This window comes from Calcarisporiella thermophila, assembly GCF_041956535.1.
Source record: "Calcarisporiella thermophila strain CBS 279.70 unplaced genomic scaffold VTP21scaffold_22, whole genome shotgun sequence".
Classification (NCBI taxonomy): Eukaryota; Fungi; Calcarisporiellomycota; class Calcarisporiellomycetes; order Calcarisporiellales; family Calcarisporiellaceae; genus Calcarisporiella; species Calcarisporiella thermophila.
This window is the reverse complement of record NW_027192212.1, coordinates 187,663-204,043: the sequence shown is the minus strand read 5'-3', so window position 1 is coordinate 204,043 and position 16,381 is coordinate 187,663. Positions and strand designations below refer to the sequence as shown.

General features: G+C 51.5%; 6 protein-coding genes and 2 non-coding genes across 8 annotated transcripts; 4 read left to right on the top strand and 4 right to left on the bottom strand.

The window, feature by feature from the left end:
• Window positions 1-408: 408 nt before the first annotated feature.
• VTP21DRAFT_5395 (uncharacterized protein) lies at window positions 409-621 on the top strand (the record flags this gene model as incomplete). Its single annotated transcript, XM_069395911.1, has 1 exon — window positions 409-621. The coding sequence occupies one exon, from the start codon at window positions 409-411 to the stop codon at window positions 619-621; it is 213 nt and encodes a 70-aa protein (XP_069247963.1).
• Window positions 622-1,325: 704 nt separating this feature from the next.
• VTP21DRAFT_5394 (uncharacterized protein) lies at window positions 1,326-2,411 on the top strand (the record flags this gene model as incomplete). The annotated part of the gene is made up of 1 exon (XM_069395910.1): window positions 1,326-2,411. One exon carries the CDS (start codon window positions 1,326-1,328, stop codon window positions 2,409-2,411), a length of 1,086 nt encoding a protein of 361 aa, XP_069247962.1.
• Window positions 2,412-3,593: 1,182 nt separating this feature from the next.
• VTP21DRAFT_5393 (uncharacterized protein) lies at window positions 3,594-5,221 on the top strand (the record flags this gene model as incomplete). Its single annotated transcript, XM_069395909.1, has 4 exons — window positions 3,594-3,976; window positions 4,044-4,128; window positions 4,211-4,477; window positions 4,604-5,221. 4 exons carry the CDS (start codon window positions 3,594-3,596, stop codon window positions 5,219-5,221), a joined length of 1,353 nt encoding a protein of 450 aa, XP_069247961.1.
• An 838-nt stretch (window positions 5,222-6,059) lies between these two features.
• Window positions 6,060-6,132, bottom strand: VTP21DRAFT_t214. The gene has a single exon. It is a non-coding gene; the product is annotated as a tRNA-Arg (tRNA).
• Window positions 6,133-8,985: 2,853 nt separating this feature from the next.
• VTP21DRAFT_t213 lies at window positions 8,986-9,058 on the bottom strand. Its single transcript has one exon. It is a non-coding gene; the product is annotated as a tRNA-Arg (tRNA).
• A 630-nt stretch (window positions 9,059-9,688) lies between these two features.
• On the bottom strand, window positions 9,689-10,905 carry VTP21DRAFT_5392 (uncharacterized protein; the record flags this gene model as incomplete). The annotated part of the gene is made up of 4 exons (XM_069395908.1): window positions 9,689-9,890; window positions 9,996-10,339; window positions 10,401-10,498; window positions 10,578-10,905. 4 exons carry the CDS (start codon window positions 10,903-10,905, stop codon window positions 9,689-9,691), a joined length of 972 nt encoding a protein of 323 aa, XP_069247960.1.
• A 413-nt stretch (window positions 10,906-11,318) lies between these two features.
• On the top strand, window positions 11,319-12,114 carry VTP21DRAFT_5391 (uncharacterized protein; the record flags this gene model as incomplete). Its single annotated transcript, XM_069395907.1, has 2 exons — window positions 11,319-11,386; window positions 11,469-12,114. The coding sequence occupies 2 exons, from the start codon at window positions 11,319-11,321 to the stop codon at window positions 12,112-12,114; spliced, it is 714 nt and encodes a 237-aa protein (XP_069247959.1).
• Window positions 12,115-12,452: 338 nt separating this feature from the next.
• VTP21DRAFT_5390 (uncharacterized protein) lies at window positions 12,453-15,957 on the bottom strand (the record flags this gene model as incomplete). The annotated part of the gene is made up of 2 exons (XM_069395906.1): window positions 12,453-12,518; window positions 12,616-15,957. 2 exons carry the CDS (start codon window positions 15,955-15,957, stop codon window positions 12,453-12,455), a joined length of 3,408 nt encoding a protein of 1,135 aa, XP_069247958.1.
• Window positions 15,958-16,381: the final 424 nt, after the last annotated feature.

Genomic DNA, 16,381 nt, shown 5'->3' with positions numbered 1-16,381 from the left:
ACCTTACCTTTGTTCTTCTTTTTGTTTCTTTGTTCTCTCTCTCTCACTCTCTCTCTCTCTCTCTCTCTCTCTCTATCTTTCTCGTTTGACACTCTCCCACCTTTGTATTTTCTGCTGTGAAGTGTTGTAACTTTCGCTCTCTGCCTTTTTTTTTTTCCTTTCTCCACTTAATTTCTATACTTCTAGTTTTGTGTGTCTTGTGAGTTTTATTTTGTGTGTGTGTGTGCGTGTGGGGAGTGGGGTGGGACATAGGGGATGGGGAAGGGTTGCTCTTTATTGAGGGTGTTCTATACTACTATGCACATTTTTGCTGTGTTATATGGGATTTTTTTTTGTAACGATTATTTGAGTACTTTTTCGTCTCGTTCTCACTCTCTTTTTCACTCTGTGTATTATTGATTATAAAAAATGCGAATGAATAATCACCGATATTCCCCCCTCGAGATCTCTCGGGTGGCGCATGCGGATCTTTTCTGGATGGAACGGATGACCAACCTTGACCCAATTGGGCCGCGTGATGCGGCTTGTCGTGTGAGAGATGGAAAAATATGTCATGAGGATGGGGGAAAGATCCTGAGGCCCAAGTTGGGCCTAGAGCAGGGTGACGTAAGGCGGGGTTAAGATGCAAATGCTGATTTTGGAGGATGGGGAGTTTTTCCGGGTTGGCGTTTGTTGGTTTGTTTGTTTGTTGGCTGTTTGTTTGGGTTACGGATCGGAGCGGGAGCTGAGTGAGACTAAGGAAGGGAACGGGCCTCAGCCGAAAGCATGGAAAATTGCAAGATATGAGCTGGGTGGGAATGAAAGTTGGCTTTTGAGGCGGTTCAGGTCGAATGTGACGCGCGAGAGGAGAGATAACCACGGGCTTGGGTTGAATCACGGAGTCGGGGCTGATAGAGGAGGCGGGGGGAAGCGCGAAGATGAGGGCTTTTGGGGACGGGGGGGCCCGCCCGGTTGGGGGAAGGGGGGAGAGGGGAAGGCGTCCATGATAACTTTAAGACGTCTTGCGAACGTGTTGCGCGATCATTGTATGTCCTTTTGATCTGATGTGCCATGTGATAGGTCCAGTGTGACTCGATTGAAATTTTATTACACACAAAGGACGCGTTGGTTATTAGTTTGGACTTTTATTTTTCTCATTTCCACTTTCAACTGATAATTCCGCCGCGCATTTCTCTCCTCCAACACGCACCGCTTTCTCCCCCTCCTCCACCCACCCCCATCCCCCCTTCTTCGTATCGCTCCACCCACCCGCTATATCTGCCATTTTCTCACCATTTACATCGCCATTTACATTGCCATTTACCCGCTGCAGTAGCAATACCACCATGGTAGCCGTATATAACCACCACGATTCATGCCTCCATCCCCCCATATCCGCCACCACCGCCGCCGCAGCCGCCGCACACCGCAAGCGCGTGCTCCACCTCCCGTTCAAGAAGCAGCATAAGCACCCGCCGCCGTTCGAGCCGGTGCCGCTGCTCCCCCCCAGCACCCCCGCCGCTTCCCTGGCCCCCTCGCTGCCCCCGCCGCTAGTGCAGCACCACCCGCCCATCCCCACGGACCCGCCGCCCGCGCCCGCGCGCTTCCCGCCCAAGCTGGTGGAGACGTACTCCGTGGAGGGCCCGCTGGGCAGCGGCGGCTTTGGGCACGTGCACGCCGGGCGGCGGCGGCACGACAGCCAGCCCGTGGCCATCAAGTCGATCGTGCGCGAGAGGGTGCCGCGCGGGTGCTGGTACGACGACCCGGAGCTGGGGCGGGTGCCCGTCGAGGTGTTTGTGCTGAAGCGGGTGCGGCACCCCGCGATCGTGGGGTTCATGGATGTGTTCGAGGACGAGCAGCACGTGTTTCTGGTGATGGAGCTGCACGGGGCGCAGTGGTCGAGCGCCAGCCCGTCGCGCGACCTGTTCGAGTGCGTGGAGCGCAAGCCGCTGGCGGAGGCGCAGGCGCGGCGGGTGTTCCGCCAGGTGTGCGAGGCGGTGCGGTACCTGGAGGGCGTCGGGGTGTACCACCGCGACCTCAAGGACGAGAACGTCGTGGTCGACCGCGAGTTCCGCGTCAAGCTCATCGACTTCGGCTCCGCCCTGGTCTACCCGTCGATGCGCGCGCCGCCGCTGCAGGACCGCTTCTACGGCACGCTACAGTACGCCGCGCCCGAGGTGCTGCTGGGCCGGCGGTACCGGCCCCAGCCCGCCGAGGTGTGGTCGCTCGGCGTGCTGCTCTACACCATCCTGGCGGGCGACATGCCCTTCGACGACCCGTGGCAGGCGGTGCGCCGCCCCCACAAGCCACTGCCGGTGGGGATCGGCGCCGCGTGCCGCGACCTGGTGGCCGGGATGCTGGAGAAAGACCCGGAGCGCCGGCTGTGCCTCACCGAGATCCTGAGCCACCCGTGGCTCGCCGCCGCCCCCTAGCCTGCGCACCCTCCCCTCTCTCGCTCTCCCCCGCCCTCCCCATGGTCTCGCGCATTTCCCCTCTATTTATTACCCGCGCTTGAAGGGGTGTATTGCTCCCGTACCGCCCGCCCTCTCCCCGCCCCCGCCCCCGCCCCCCTGCAAGCTGCCGGTGGGGGCGGGGGGGCCGGCCGGGCCCTGTTTCCATACTGTATTTTTTTTTTCGTATTTTGGATTTTTGTACTATATCCCACGTTTGTGTTGTGTTGCTAAGCATGAATTATTAAAATACTCTAATTTCGCTTATATTAAAATTCATTTTACTCCCGCTGAGAAATCACACGGGAGCCTTGTGTGATCGCCGGGGCGGTGACTTATGAACCCGCAAGGGATCGAGTCCCGAAGAAACCCAGCAAAGGGCCGGCCCGCACTCGCTGAGGTCCCAAAACCGTTGCCCGGGCTCGGCCCATTCTATAGGCCGCGTTTGTTTCGCCTTGTTTTTTTATTCATGCGGAAGCCGGCAAGGCAAAGTGAGGATACGTGCTGCAAGGTTTCACCTGTTCCCGAATGAAATATTAAATTGTGTCTGTGTCTGTGTCTGTGTCTGTGAGCTCGCCTTTTTTTTTTTCTGTGGTATGTGTGAGTTCTGTTTTGTTCTGTCTTTTTTTTTTTTTTTTTTTTGTCTCCAGCGCTCCAGCCTTTCTTCTTCTAGCCTTTCTCTTGCTGCCGCCCTCGCAACCGCCGTTTCGCAGCAGCTTCCGCTCCCCGGCTCCCGCCCACACGCTCGCAGAAACACAATCCGCAAGTGGTGGCTCTCCCCCTTCTCGCTGTGCCTCCCCCCTTTTTCTCACACATTCTGCCTTGCTTCATCCCGGATCGCATTAGTCATCTTGCCTTTTTGACATCAAGCCATGGTTTTCTTTTTTTAAACACTCGTGGCCATTCAAAACGTATTTATGCCCCCAGCCTCCGCCCCCCCCTTTTCTAACCTACTGACTGTGCGCTCCATCATTCAGTGTCTGCCGCTGCCCCTCATCCCCCCGCCATACAGCAACTAATCCGTCTCTATCTCCCCCGGCGCTCTCTTCTGCCTCTGGTTTCTATCCCCACTGCTAAAGGAGCCTCTCCCCCGCCCATCTCGCCTCTTCCCACCGCCATCGACCCCAGCCTCATCCCCCTCTCCTTAATCCTTCACCGCGGAAAATGGGCGCCCTGATTTCCTCTTGCAATCACATTAGATTAAAGCGACGCAAGTCCAAACAGCCCGCCGCTCTCCCGGAGTCCCCGATGGCCAAGGTGCCGTCCTACCTCCTCCCGGCCAAACCCACCGACAAGAGCCTGCGCATGCTTCGGCGGGTCGCCGAGGAAGAGCGGCGTGCAAAGAAGCAGTCGGCCAAGGACTCGACCCGGGCGGCCGGTGAGCAGAAGGCGCAACAGGCGTCCCCCCCGCAGAAGAAAAGCTTCAACATCAAGTTCCTGGAGGGACGAAGCTACGCGGAGGGCCAAGCCTACCTGCTGCCCGTCGACAAGGAGGAGGCCAACCGGCTCGTGAGCGAATACTTTATGCTGCGGGCCGCTTTTGGATGGTATGTATGAATGGGCGCGGCGGCGCCATCGCAAGCCATGAACTGATGGTTTCCCATTTGCTTATAGCAACTACTTTGTTCCCATCGAGGACGACCTGAAGCGAGGGATCCGCGTGCTGGATGTGGGATGCGGACCGGGCCTGTGGCTGATGGTGGGTGCCCCCCTCCCCTGATGACCTTTTGTGTCGGCTCCACACTTTGGACTAATCCCCCTTTGCCCTCCGATGAATTTAGGAAATGGCCACCGAGTTTCCCAACTCCGAGTTCATGGGCATTGATGTCCAGTCCATGATGTTCCCCAGCGAACTGTGGCCCGATCTCAAGATCCCGAAAAACACGAGCTTCGACGTGATGGATGTGCTGAAGCTGCCGTTGCCATTCGAGGATGGCTCGTTTGATTTCGTGCACCAGCGCCAAATGGCAACCGCCATCCCGAAGGATCAGTGGCCGGCTGTGCTTCGAGAGCTAAAGCGAATTACAAAACCAGGCGGATGGATCCAGGTAAACTTTAACTTTCACAGCCGGCCAAAGCCTTGCTTAGCCGTCCCGCGGGGAATATTAAAGCTTAACCTTGTGTCCCTTCTCTCTCCTTTTTTTTTTCATTTCTCGCCCGGAAAATCGATTTAGCTGGTGGAGACGGATCTGGAGGTGCATCCCGCGGGAGAGATGATCAAGCAGATCAACTTCAAGATTTGCCATGCGACCATGGCCCGCGGCCTGGACCCGTTCATTGCCCGCTACATCGACCGCCTGCTGGCCGAGGCCCGCGTGTACGATCTCGAGAGCTTCCTCATCACCGTGCCCATCGGCAACTGGGGCAAGGCGATCGGGCAGCTGCTCAAGGAGGACGGGATCACCGCGATGCAGACGTGGAAGCCGTGGCTGTGCCGCGCCACCGGCACCGACTACAGCGAGTACGAGGAAATGGTCCGGCGAATCGTGCAGGAGTGGGACGACAATCGGAGCCATGTGCATTTCCACGTGGCCTATGGGAGGCGGCCGCTTGCGGGCGAGGAGAGCGGCGCGGGCGAGCTGGACGGCCTAGGGGAGAAGAATCGGACCCTGACGACAAGTCAGCTGGAAAGGTCGAAATTCTACCGGGGCATGGAGGACGAGGTCGACGACGACGATGCCGAAGGCCGATTCTCGGAGCCCGTGTTCGCCCTCAGATTCCCCGACAGCCTGAAGGAAAAGGGCGGCTCTGACCCGGGATTGATGCTTGAGAAGCCCAGCCTGAACAAATGACTAAGGCCGTCCCCACCCCCTCCCCCCTCGCTCTGCCCATTCTCCCTCCCACAAATCTATCCGTCTCCGTTTCCCATCTCACTCCCCCGGCTCTCGCTTCCTCCCTCCTCTTTATTCCGCTTTGGCCTTGCTTTGTAGATTTTTTTTTTGCTATCACCTGCTCTTAATTATTTACTGTATGATCCTCGAGGATGGTGTGATTTTGTTTATCCCTATTTTTTTTCTGACCTCTATCTTGCCCTCTATTTTCACCCTAACCTTAATGTTGGTTTGTTGTTTATTTCATCATTTCTGTGTTATATGCTATTTTATCCGATGTCTTTCGCTGTTCTTTTGTTTCCTGACTCTGATTCTGGCTCAAGACCTCGTTTTCTCCCCTCTCTCCCCTGCTTCTACTCATTCCTGACTCGCTTCCCCTAAAATCCTTTTCAGTCCTCTCTTGAGCCGCTTTTTTATGTTTTCCTCTCGAAGAATCGGGTCCCCCTTCCCCTTCCCCCTATACACTTAGTCTTGAATCCATCCAGCTGATTTTTATTCTATTTTCAATAGCTATGTGTATATATTATACATATATTTTTATTTCATACTCGTATCTCTGAGACGGCAGGTCAATGAGGAAAGACCGAGCCTAGCTCATCCTCTGTGCTCAAAATGATTTATTTCGTGGCCTTACCCTATACCCATTGAGCCAACCCATGAGCCAAGAGAGAAAAAAGAGGAACAGAAAGATAACCCAAAAAAAAATGGTAGTGCTGTTGCCTTTTACCGATCCATCATTTTATACATGGAAGAGTGTTAACGAAGATAAAATTATACCAGAGAAAAAATATTCTGTATGAGCCCCTGGCGGGGCTTGAACCCGCAATCTTTGGATTAGAAGTCCAACGCCTTATCCATTAGGCCACAGGGGCTTGGTTGACTGCGACGGTTAGTCAGTGGATGGCTTATCATAGTGGAAGATTAAATCCATTTTTGGTCGCGCTCCCTTGGCAGATAGCGGCTCTAGAACTGGACTGACGCAGTAGCCCCCACTACTAGCCCTTTTCTTTCTTTATATCTCTCTCTCCATATCACCTATCAAGTCGTTCCCTAATACCCACAGCTAGTTGAGTTTTATTTCTCAACTACCCATTTGAGGAGAAAATTTGTCATGATCAACTTACCCCGAATCGCAATATCGCGTTAATTTCTAGCTTTTATCTCGTTTTATTACTTTTAATGATGTAACGATTGTATTTTAGAGTCTTATTAAACAATAAAGGCTCACTTTTGATCCAAAAAAGCTCCCTTGGCAGATATTTACTAGAGATGGGTCCGTGACATACTCTAGGAATCGAGCAATAAGATACTTCGTTAGTAATTGGATATTGGTAGTCATCAGAAAACAAGCAATACATGTAAGCAATGGTAGAGGGAGTGTACAATCCTTTCATTTAACTTGTATAGGAAACTTTCAATAAAAGTCCCATAAAAAAAAACCTGGGCAGTTATTTTTTTTAACAGAATAGGACACTTGCCAATAAAGGCCTTTTGTTAAAAAAAACAGATATTTTCCCAGCCTCAACTGCAAGAGATGCCAATGAGAAGAGGTAGAGACCATAGAACGCGTCTTTTTTGAATGCGCCAGGATTGGAGACCTTTGGAAGTGATTTAATAGTCTCCATCAAAAGATCCTTGATAAGCCCTGGACAACCAGACAGAGGTATGAAAAACTCTTCGGATTCCACGAGGAAACACAAGGTAAAGCTCGACAAGTCTCCTTGCTATTATACAACATCATGGTTTGGAGCATAAATAAGACAGATTGCGATTGTCATGGACAACCAAGAACATGAAGATATCGCTTTCAAGTGTGACTTTTCTTCGTTGTTTTTATTTGTTTTTCTTCTTTCTCATACATGGCTACCTTTCTCCTTAAAAATATAGGGAAGTTAGGCACATTCTCTTCACATCCCCTAATTGGATTTCTTTATTTTTGATGTTTATCAATATTAAGAACAGAAAAGGTTACGTTTAATAAAAATGCCCTACACCTGGACAGTTATATTGTACATATCTTTTTGCAGAGTGGTAGTGAGCGGAGAGACGTACTCATACCTTTGCTGGCTCTCAGAATACTATATTGCTAACTGTTGTAAATTTCATTTATAAAACATAGCCGAAGCTCCAAAAACGAAAGGTGGCTACAATAGTAATGCTGCTAATGATCCACTCATCTTTCGATGCCATTCACGATATCTCTGATTGTCATTCAGATTGTTTCTTGCAAATCATATTTCGTATAAGAATAAGTTATAAAACTCAGGTGTGGTTTTTGCAGATCTTTTTTCGAACTTCAACCCTATAGTAAATATTAATAGCTTACGTCTTAGTACCTGTGCTGATTACACGCTGCCTGTATTACGCTTGACTCAGAACTTAGGAAGGTACAACGGGGCCGTATTACTTTCCTCTTTGACATTACTTGATTATCATTCGAGATACCAATTTTTCCAATTTTGGTGTCGACAGCATTTTATAAACCAGATGGGTAAGAGCGGGAAAGTAGCGTGAGATCGAGCGGTTCCGCAATAGGTGTTGCAAACAGAGTACAGTGGTAGAACGGGCTTTTGAGCGGCACTATTACTAGAATGAGAGTAACTTCTCCAAGTCTAGTTTTCTATTTTTCGTTACCCCCCCCCCCCTAAATGGCCAGTCTTTTTTTGTTCAGTACAGAGCAATGAATAACAATATATACATCTCTTCCTCCTACTTATCAATTCTATCTTGACTTTCTTGTTAATAATCAAATATTTTACTAAGAATAACGCAAGTAAGCAACGAAAATGCAGCAAAGTAACAACGAAGAACCCCAATTCTTATCAAGGGGGGAAATGTAGGTGAGTCGTCCTAGCACGCTTCGCTGATTGGTATGCAAAGGGTGGACCCGTGCTGGGCAACAAGGCGATTGAACGAGAGCTCCAATAGAAGAGATACGTGTTATGAGTAAGTGATGATATGTGGCAGGCATACGCGCATAGTGCTACTAAAGATCTGTGTGCTGGTACAATATTTGACCCGGCACTGTACTTGCAGTATGAAGTGAGGCCAAAGGACCCCACTGTGGAAGTAGGGTCCTAGGGCTACAAGTCAGTCTAATTGATTTTCTGCTGGATCTGCATCGATAGCCAATGCATAATGGCCGCCATTGATCGATTATGGAGCTCTGTATTTTGCACTAAGTATCTGTATTGTATGTCAGAAAGCATAGAGATGAGTGCGGGAGATTGGGTTACAAGAAGCAATAAAGTAATATTTATTTAGTGCAACACTGTATGTATAATATTTTACATTTTGTTTATTTGTTATATTTGGAAAAAATGGTTCGATTACCATATCATAGTACTTTTCTTTTTCGACTTTTAAGAGTACTTAGTGGCAATTTCTTTGAAGAGAATTCTCTCCAAGATAGAGCATCTTCTTTTCGATGAAGAGGCCATCATCTCTGCCATAGTTGATGAACAATAAAGATTTAAAAACCTTTCCTCTAACTTTAAAATTAATAATATTCTCGATTAGATAGAGATATTCTCATAAAGAAAAGCGGTATACTTTGCAAATAACTATTATACTGCGAAGTTTTCCTAAAGATGTTGAAAAGGTATACGAAGGATTCTATGGTATAAGGGGCCGTACTATTCTGATTTTCACGTAATTCTAGAACATTTTCAAGTCGATTCAAACTCTATGTAATAATAAAAAAATAAAACACAAAAAAGCTGAAGAGCCCCTGGCGGGGCTTGAACCCGCAATCTTTGGATTAGAAGTCCAACGCCTTATCCATTAGGCCACAAGGGCTTTGAGGCACAGCCTCGGAATTTAGCTTGTTGAAAAGTTTTCTCTTTTTTTACATTATATACCTATATCTGATCTTCAATATTTTTTTGCGCAATTTTTTTTTTATTTTCTTTCTTTTTCCTTAACATCCTCGCCCATTTTGTTCTTTTTTTCCACTCCTTTTTCCTGCAGACAATGATATAGAGTATTATCGTACCACGTTTTTCTGATATATCACCCCCTTCTTTCATGTCCTTCACTCCTTTTCTTCATATTATAGGTCGGGCCGGGAGCAAAAGATGGGCAAATTATGGTGCAGTTGATGACCCTATCCTTTAACTCTATAGGGTTTTCTTCAGTAAAGGTCCATTCTTTAAAATATTACTTTTCATGGTCACGTATTAACTGATTTTAAGTTTTGATTTTTTTTTTATCTAGTCGATCTCAACGAACTATCAAAATGCGATGCTTCTCTCGAAACAATGAAGGCCAGTAAATGGGGGTATTGTATGGCGACTTTTGTCATAAATTAATGAAAGCGTGCCGGAAGATACAAAAAATACATACAAGTTGCGGTTCAAAGAGTGTAGAAACGAAAGATCAAGCCCGACTATTTTCTTACATTTTTTCCCGTTTTTTTTTTTTGATTCGCTATTCTTTCTTGAAGGCAAATGACAAGTAGATTCCCGCTGCCTCCCACTCTTCCTCCGACAATCCTCTGGGCTCGGGTGACGTCTTGATCACGCCCATTCTATAGAGAAGAGAGAGGAATTCGGGATCACGGCGAGCGTCGTCATAAAGCTCGTGGAAGCGCTGCTTGTACATCAGCGTCAGGCCATACTCCCTGGCCAACCTATGAAAAATGGAGTGAGTTATTGTCGTTGAATGGTGGAGATCCTATGGGTCGCGGAGACACTTGCACCCCCTCTCCTTCCCTCCCACACACTCATTCACTTACTTTTGAAAGGTCGGGAAGTGCACCAAATACTCAGGACAGTCGACTGCATCCTCCAGGTGGAAGTTGTAGCGGCACCCGAATAGGGGGAAGCTCTCCCGCTGATCAAAACGAATACTATAGATGCTATTTCCGATCTCCAAGCCCTCTACCGATTTGAGTTTTTTTACAATCCAGTACGCGTCTGGAATCGTCCCGATGAAGTATCCGCCGCGGGCCAGATTGGAGGTGACGTTCCGCAGCATCATACGCGCCTTAGCCTCTGTCTCAAATGCGTAGTGCATGCAGAATTGCATGGTGACGATGTGAAATGTTTGGGGGGATCTGAGGACGCTTGTTAAGGGCGTCTAGAGCGAGACATCCATGGGGTGAGTTGCGAGGGCAAGAGTGTACTATGTACGGGCTTACCGTGTAGCAATCCAGGGCATAAAAGTGCGCGGAGAAGCGAGCGCGCCTTAGATTACGGTATCGTTCTTCAGCTTGCCGTATAGAAACCTCCGCCACATCTAAGGGGGATAGAGTTAGAGAAAAGGACTTTTAAATCGCATCTCGAGAAGTGTCCTCTGAAGGAGTTGCTCGACTAACCAGCACCCACATAGCCCGCGATCCGGGCCTTATCCCACTTTAGCAAATCGCCTCCTTTTCCACATCCCATGTCAAGGACATGAATCCCAGGCCGTGCATATCGATGAATTAATACGGATTTGATCCAGTTGTTGAAGCATTTAAGCTGGTAGATATTAGACTCCTTGCGACGCTCGACACCTACTTCGGGCCGCATGTTGTAGTGCATGGCCACAGCGTTGGCCGTTTGGTCGGAGCGATGCTTGGCCGCCTTGTTGGAATAGCCCGCAGGATCATAGGGGGCCTTGCGTTTGTTTGGGGACGTTGAAGGTGGCGACGTCGAATCCATGCTTTTAATATCGTGGCTTCCGAAAAAAAACAATATGGACCTTTTATCGCTAGAGAGTGGGTATCAGATTGCCTTCAGATGGCCCCATACGTCACTCTCCTATAGAGGCGGGGAATGGGAGAGCAAGGCTGGGCAGAGATTGCGCCAGGATCGCATTGCCATCCACCTAGTCTTTCGCCTTTGCATCGTGGTTGCCTTGCGCACCCTCACCGTGCCGATTTTCAGCTCTTTCCTCACCCTACTCCGAATGTGTGGGAAGCAAACCGCCTATTTCTATACATAGAGAATATTTGCACTGGCTATGGTCCCCGCTCCAACTCTATTTCCCTCTTGTTCTGGCTTCGACTTCTCGCTCTTATCTTGTCATTCTAACGCCTCTATTTCCGTAAAACCAGCCCGCTCCCTCTCCAGCCATGACATTGTCCTCCCAAGCATCGCAGAACGCGGACATTTTCCCCCATTTCGCCAGCAAGCTCTTTGAGTAAGATTCCTCCGCTTCTTTTTTTTTTTTCCGACTGAGCATGGTTGCCGACCATGCATTTAATCCCTTCGGGCCATTTTAGCCTCTTAGAATCGCAGAGCCACCCGCATCTTATTTCTTGGTCGCCGCAGGGGACCCACTTCATCATTCACAACATCCCCGACTTCTCCACCCATGTGCTCCCCCTCGTCTTCAAACACTCCAAATTCTCGTCATTTGTGCGGCAGCTGAATATCTATGGGTTTCGGCGCGTGACGGATGGACGGCGCATGCGGCATTGCAGCTCACGCAGAGAGGTGGTGTTTTGGCACCCGGAGTTTCGCCGAGGCGAGCGCGAGGGCTTGAGCAAGGTGAAACGACGGCCGCAGCCGCGGGGCAGGAAGAGCTCGTCCTCGGTGTCCTTGGCGCCGCCCGCCTCGTCGCCCGCCACGGTCGCATCGTACCAGCCGCGGGTGGAGGATGGAGGCGGCGGAACCGGTGGAGCAGGAGAAGGCGCCGGGGCAGGCGCAGAGGGGAGGAAGAGTGCGGGAGACGCAAAAGACTTGCTTGCGCTGGTCCTGGAATTGCGACATGATCTCGCCCGATTCCACACCCAGCTGTCGAAGCTCACGCCCCAGATCCAGAGGCTGGCGCACACGGTGGAGGAGGACACCCGCAATCTGGGCAAGCTGAAGAAGGTGGTGCTGGGCAAGAGCGAGTTCCAGCACGTGTACTTGATGAAGTATTAACCCAAACACATGTAGTATTAGTAGTCTTGTATCTATGGCTTCGGTGAACAACCTAGTGGCGTCTGTATATTTTTCCAGCTACATATAAATTGCGCTTACCATATATTTCAGATTTTGAGGAAAGATAGAGTAGGTCGAGATGAAAAAAAAAAAGCATTACAAGAAAAATCAACAAGTGTTCCATCCACTTTTTTTTTGGAAAAATAAAAATAAAAAGAGAAAAATAAAGTCCTAATTAAAGAGTCCTCTCGAGAAATATGGGAAAAAAAAATATAATTATTTACAGGAAATATCACAAACATTAAAGAGGGAAAGCAAAAAACGACAATAAACAATCTCTATAGTTGCATTGGACAAGCCTCGGAGAGATGCGCACCCCGCACTCCACAATACCGGCAAGCATCCTACAACGAGCACAGGGGAGGGGGGGGAAACAAGTTTTCAGTCTATCCACATCCCGTTTCAAGGCGACGAAGCAAAAAGAACTCATTCTACACTTACAGTGCATTCGGCGCTTACATGCCCCACTCCTCCACAGTTTCCACATCGCACACTTCCGCCAACACGCCGAGCAAACCCGGGCGGCCCTTGGCCCCCACTACTTCCATAGCGCGATAGCGGAACCGAGCTGGAGGTGGACCAAATGCTGCTGCCCGTTCCAAAGGGGGAGTGCAGCGCCGCATGGGTGTCGGTAAGCGGGTGGGAAAAGTAGGAGGAGAGCCCGGGGGGGTGAGTAATCTGGCTGGCCGGATTTTGCACGGAGGAAGGAGCGGCCAGAGGGGTCGCGGAGGTCGAGGAGGTCGAGGAGGAGACGGGCGCATGTTCAGAGGGCGCCGCGGGGGTATAGCTGCCAAGCCCGTTGGAGACCGTACCCGGCGCCGAGGAGGTGGACGAGGCTCTCATCCCAAATGCGGGTGAGCCCACCGCGAGCCCGTCTCGGGTTCCAATCGCGGCATTTGAGCCAGCCCCAACGTTGCTGCAGCTGCTTCCCGGTCGCGGCAGTGCTCCGCCCAACGTCAAGGTCTCGAACATGGGCGACGAGGGAAGCGCCGCCGCAGAGCGGCGCTCCAACTCCAGCTGCTGAAGCCGCGTTTCCAGGGCTTGGATATATTTTTGTGCTTCTTCGATTTGCTTCTGCTGCTGCTCGGCGGCGTGGATGGCTTGTTGTTCGCGCTCACGCAAAACATTCACCACCTCCATGTAGCGGTTCGTGATACCCTGCATCTCTTGGTGCATGCTAGTGATCGTGGCCATCAGCTGGGCGTTCTCCGCATGCAGAGAATTCACCAATGCCATGAGTTCGGCACGAGGGACGTTGTCCAGATTTGACCCTGTGCCGGTTGGCTGCTGGTCGGTGGGTGCGGGCGAGGATGTGGTGGGCTCTGCCGCTGGGCCCGACCCCAAGTGGTGCTGCTCACCTGAGACGGGTTGGGGTTCGTTGACGATCGAGGCGACTGGAATCTTGTCAGCCGGGGTATCTTCCACGGGTAATGCTTTGTTTGTCCCTTTCGTTTCCTTGGATGCCACCGCCTTCTCGCCCACCCCCCCCACCATCGCCCCCTTCTCGTCCGCTTGGGCCTCGCGATGCTGCGGCGATGGGGATGGGGAGAGGGGGGCTTCGGGTGCGGGAGGCGCTGGTGGGGGTAGCGAGGCAGGCACTACAGACTCAGCGATGGGGACAGGGAATTCGTCTCGGGGGGGCGCGACCGCATGACCATTGGCTTTTTTCCGCTCTCTCTCCTTCTTCTTTTCCGTGGCCGGCTCACCTGTGGGGGAGGGTCGTGGTGGGGGTGGTCGTTCTACTCGCTCCCCTGAGTGTATCGATTGCATGGGAGGTATCTTGGGTTGGGGTGACTTGGTGATGGCCTCTCGTTTCTCCTTTGTGTCCTCGGCCGGCGGAGGGGGCAGCTCTTGCTCCTCGGCACTGCGCTCAACCGTCGGCGTCCCCGGCATGGACGAGGACTCCGACGCCTGATCGGCATGCTGCACCGCCACCGTCGTGGGCGTGCCGGCCGGCTTCTTCTTCTTCTTTTTATTCTTCTTTTTGCCGCCTCCGCCCCCGCCATTGGAGCCGACCTCTTCTACCGCCGCGCTGTTTCCTCCCGAGGCACCCAGCTCCTTCAAAAACATCTCTTGCTTTTTGAGCGCCAGGTTCTCCTCCTGAATTCGGAGGCCCTCCTTCAGGAAAAGCCGGCCCAAAATCCCCGCGAGCTCCCGGCGGCCCGTCACCACTCCCTCGCGGAATTCCTCGAGCAATTTCTGGCGCCTCTCGCCGAGCTCCAAGGCCAAGGGCTCGAAGCACGACTCGTAGTAGTGCCTCAGCTGAGCCGCCTCCTCGAGCTCGCCGTCCATCATCAGCAGCTCCAGGCACCGCAGGCACACCATCGCGAAGTCGCTCGCCGGGAAGAGCTCGTGGAACTCAGCGAGGCTCATCTGGCGCAACTGTTGGTGCAGTTGCTCGAGCCGCTTTAGCCGCTTACGAAACTCCTTGTTGGCGGCTTTCTCCAGGCGACCCACGACGTTGGCTTGCGAAGTGGCCCACAGGTCCTCAAGGGCTTGGATCTCGGCCGGGAACTCCTTGCACTTGTGCTGGATCATGGAGCGTGCATGCCCAAGCTGGGCACGCAGGCGGGGAATGGCGGCGTTGATGTACGCGATGACCGCTTCGCGCGCCATCTGAGGTGCCCCCTTGAGCTCTTCTCGCGAAGCCCCACCCGCGTCCACCTTTTTCTTCAGGCGCGCTGCGGCCTCGGTCACGCTCTGCGTGCAAAAGTCCAAGAAGTCCTCCGCAAACTGCTCCGCCTGCTGGGTATGCACCTCGACGAATTCCTCTTGCCATCGATCGGCCACCGTCTGCCAGTGACCGAGGTATTCGCTGAACGCGGCATCGAGCTCCTCACACGTTTTCCGCGATTTACGGTGCGCCTCCACGACGGGGGTCCAGTACTCGTTGAAACCCTGCAGAAGCTTCTTGTGGGTGCGGCAGAAGTTCGACGCCGTCTCCACGCATCCGCGGCCGATGGCCTGGTGCCGCTGTGCATCGAGGCGGAGCATCCGCTGCAAAAAATCGAGGGTTGGGCGCCACACCTTGTTCAGAAGATCGTGGGCGTCCTCAAGACTGCGCTGATGAGCAGTGGCTAAGTCATCGTTAAGGATACGTCGCTCGACCTCTAACTCGGATGGCGTTTTGAATTCCGGGCGGGTATGATGGCATTGCGGCTGTATATGTGAAAGAAGGACATCCCTGGTAATATGCTTCAACAGCTGGAAGCCGTGGCCAGGCAATGATATGCACGCTTTATGGATCAGGAGCGGATCGAGTAGATAGGTTGGATCGTCTTCGTGGTCAGGCATGGGGACGGAAGGGGGGAATGAATCGAGCTCCACTGGAGAAAAGACATCGGGGAGAGTGAAGAGAGCGGACGGAGAGGTGATCCATTCCCGGATATCCGAGGCCACCGTTTGAATGGTGATCTCCTGTTCATCCAGGCTATTCCCATTCTCTTCAATGGTTCGCTCTAGTCCTTGGCACACCGTCGCAACCTTTGACTTCTTTGGCTTTATGCTCGATGCAGCGCTGCCTTTTGTCGAATCCCTTTGCTGCTGTTGCTGTTGCTGCTGCTGCACATCCTCTTGCGTTTTAGCATTCCAAGCAAAGTGGCGCTTATAAATGGATTGGGACCATTCCCGGCAATAGAAGCTACGAGTCAGGTCGTCGCACGCCCTAAAGCGCGCAAGCTCTTTGGTTATAGTGGCATGATCAACACGAAGAGTTGTGATAGCAGCACTCGGATCCATGTTTGTGTCTAGCTTATTGGCAATGGCAGTGGGATTCAGATCCATTTTGGATAAGTGATGTTTGTGCCCGGGGAATTTCGATCAATAAAAAGAAACGTTTTTGTTTATGAGAAAGAGCAAATTGCGACAGTAAGGAACAATAAGGGATAAGCCACTGGTTTTTATTTTCGGCGCAGTCAGGATAACGGTAGCCAAGGAGGGTCCACCGAGATTGCCTCTCACCGTACTCTATCAGAGGGGAGGGGGGGATCGTATGGTGGGAGGAATCAAGCGAGGTGCAGACGGGCTTAACTGCACAGTTTAAAGAAGGATGCCTCGTGTCATGCCACGGGGATGGCCTCTTAAGTCCCTCTTTCTATCCCCAGTCATGCAACCCGCTCTACTGTGTCAAAAGAATATAGTTAAAAACAAAGGGAAACATTGGCTATTCCATTCTAGTTAAATTAAATCTTTAAAATTTCCCCAAGCC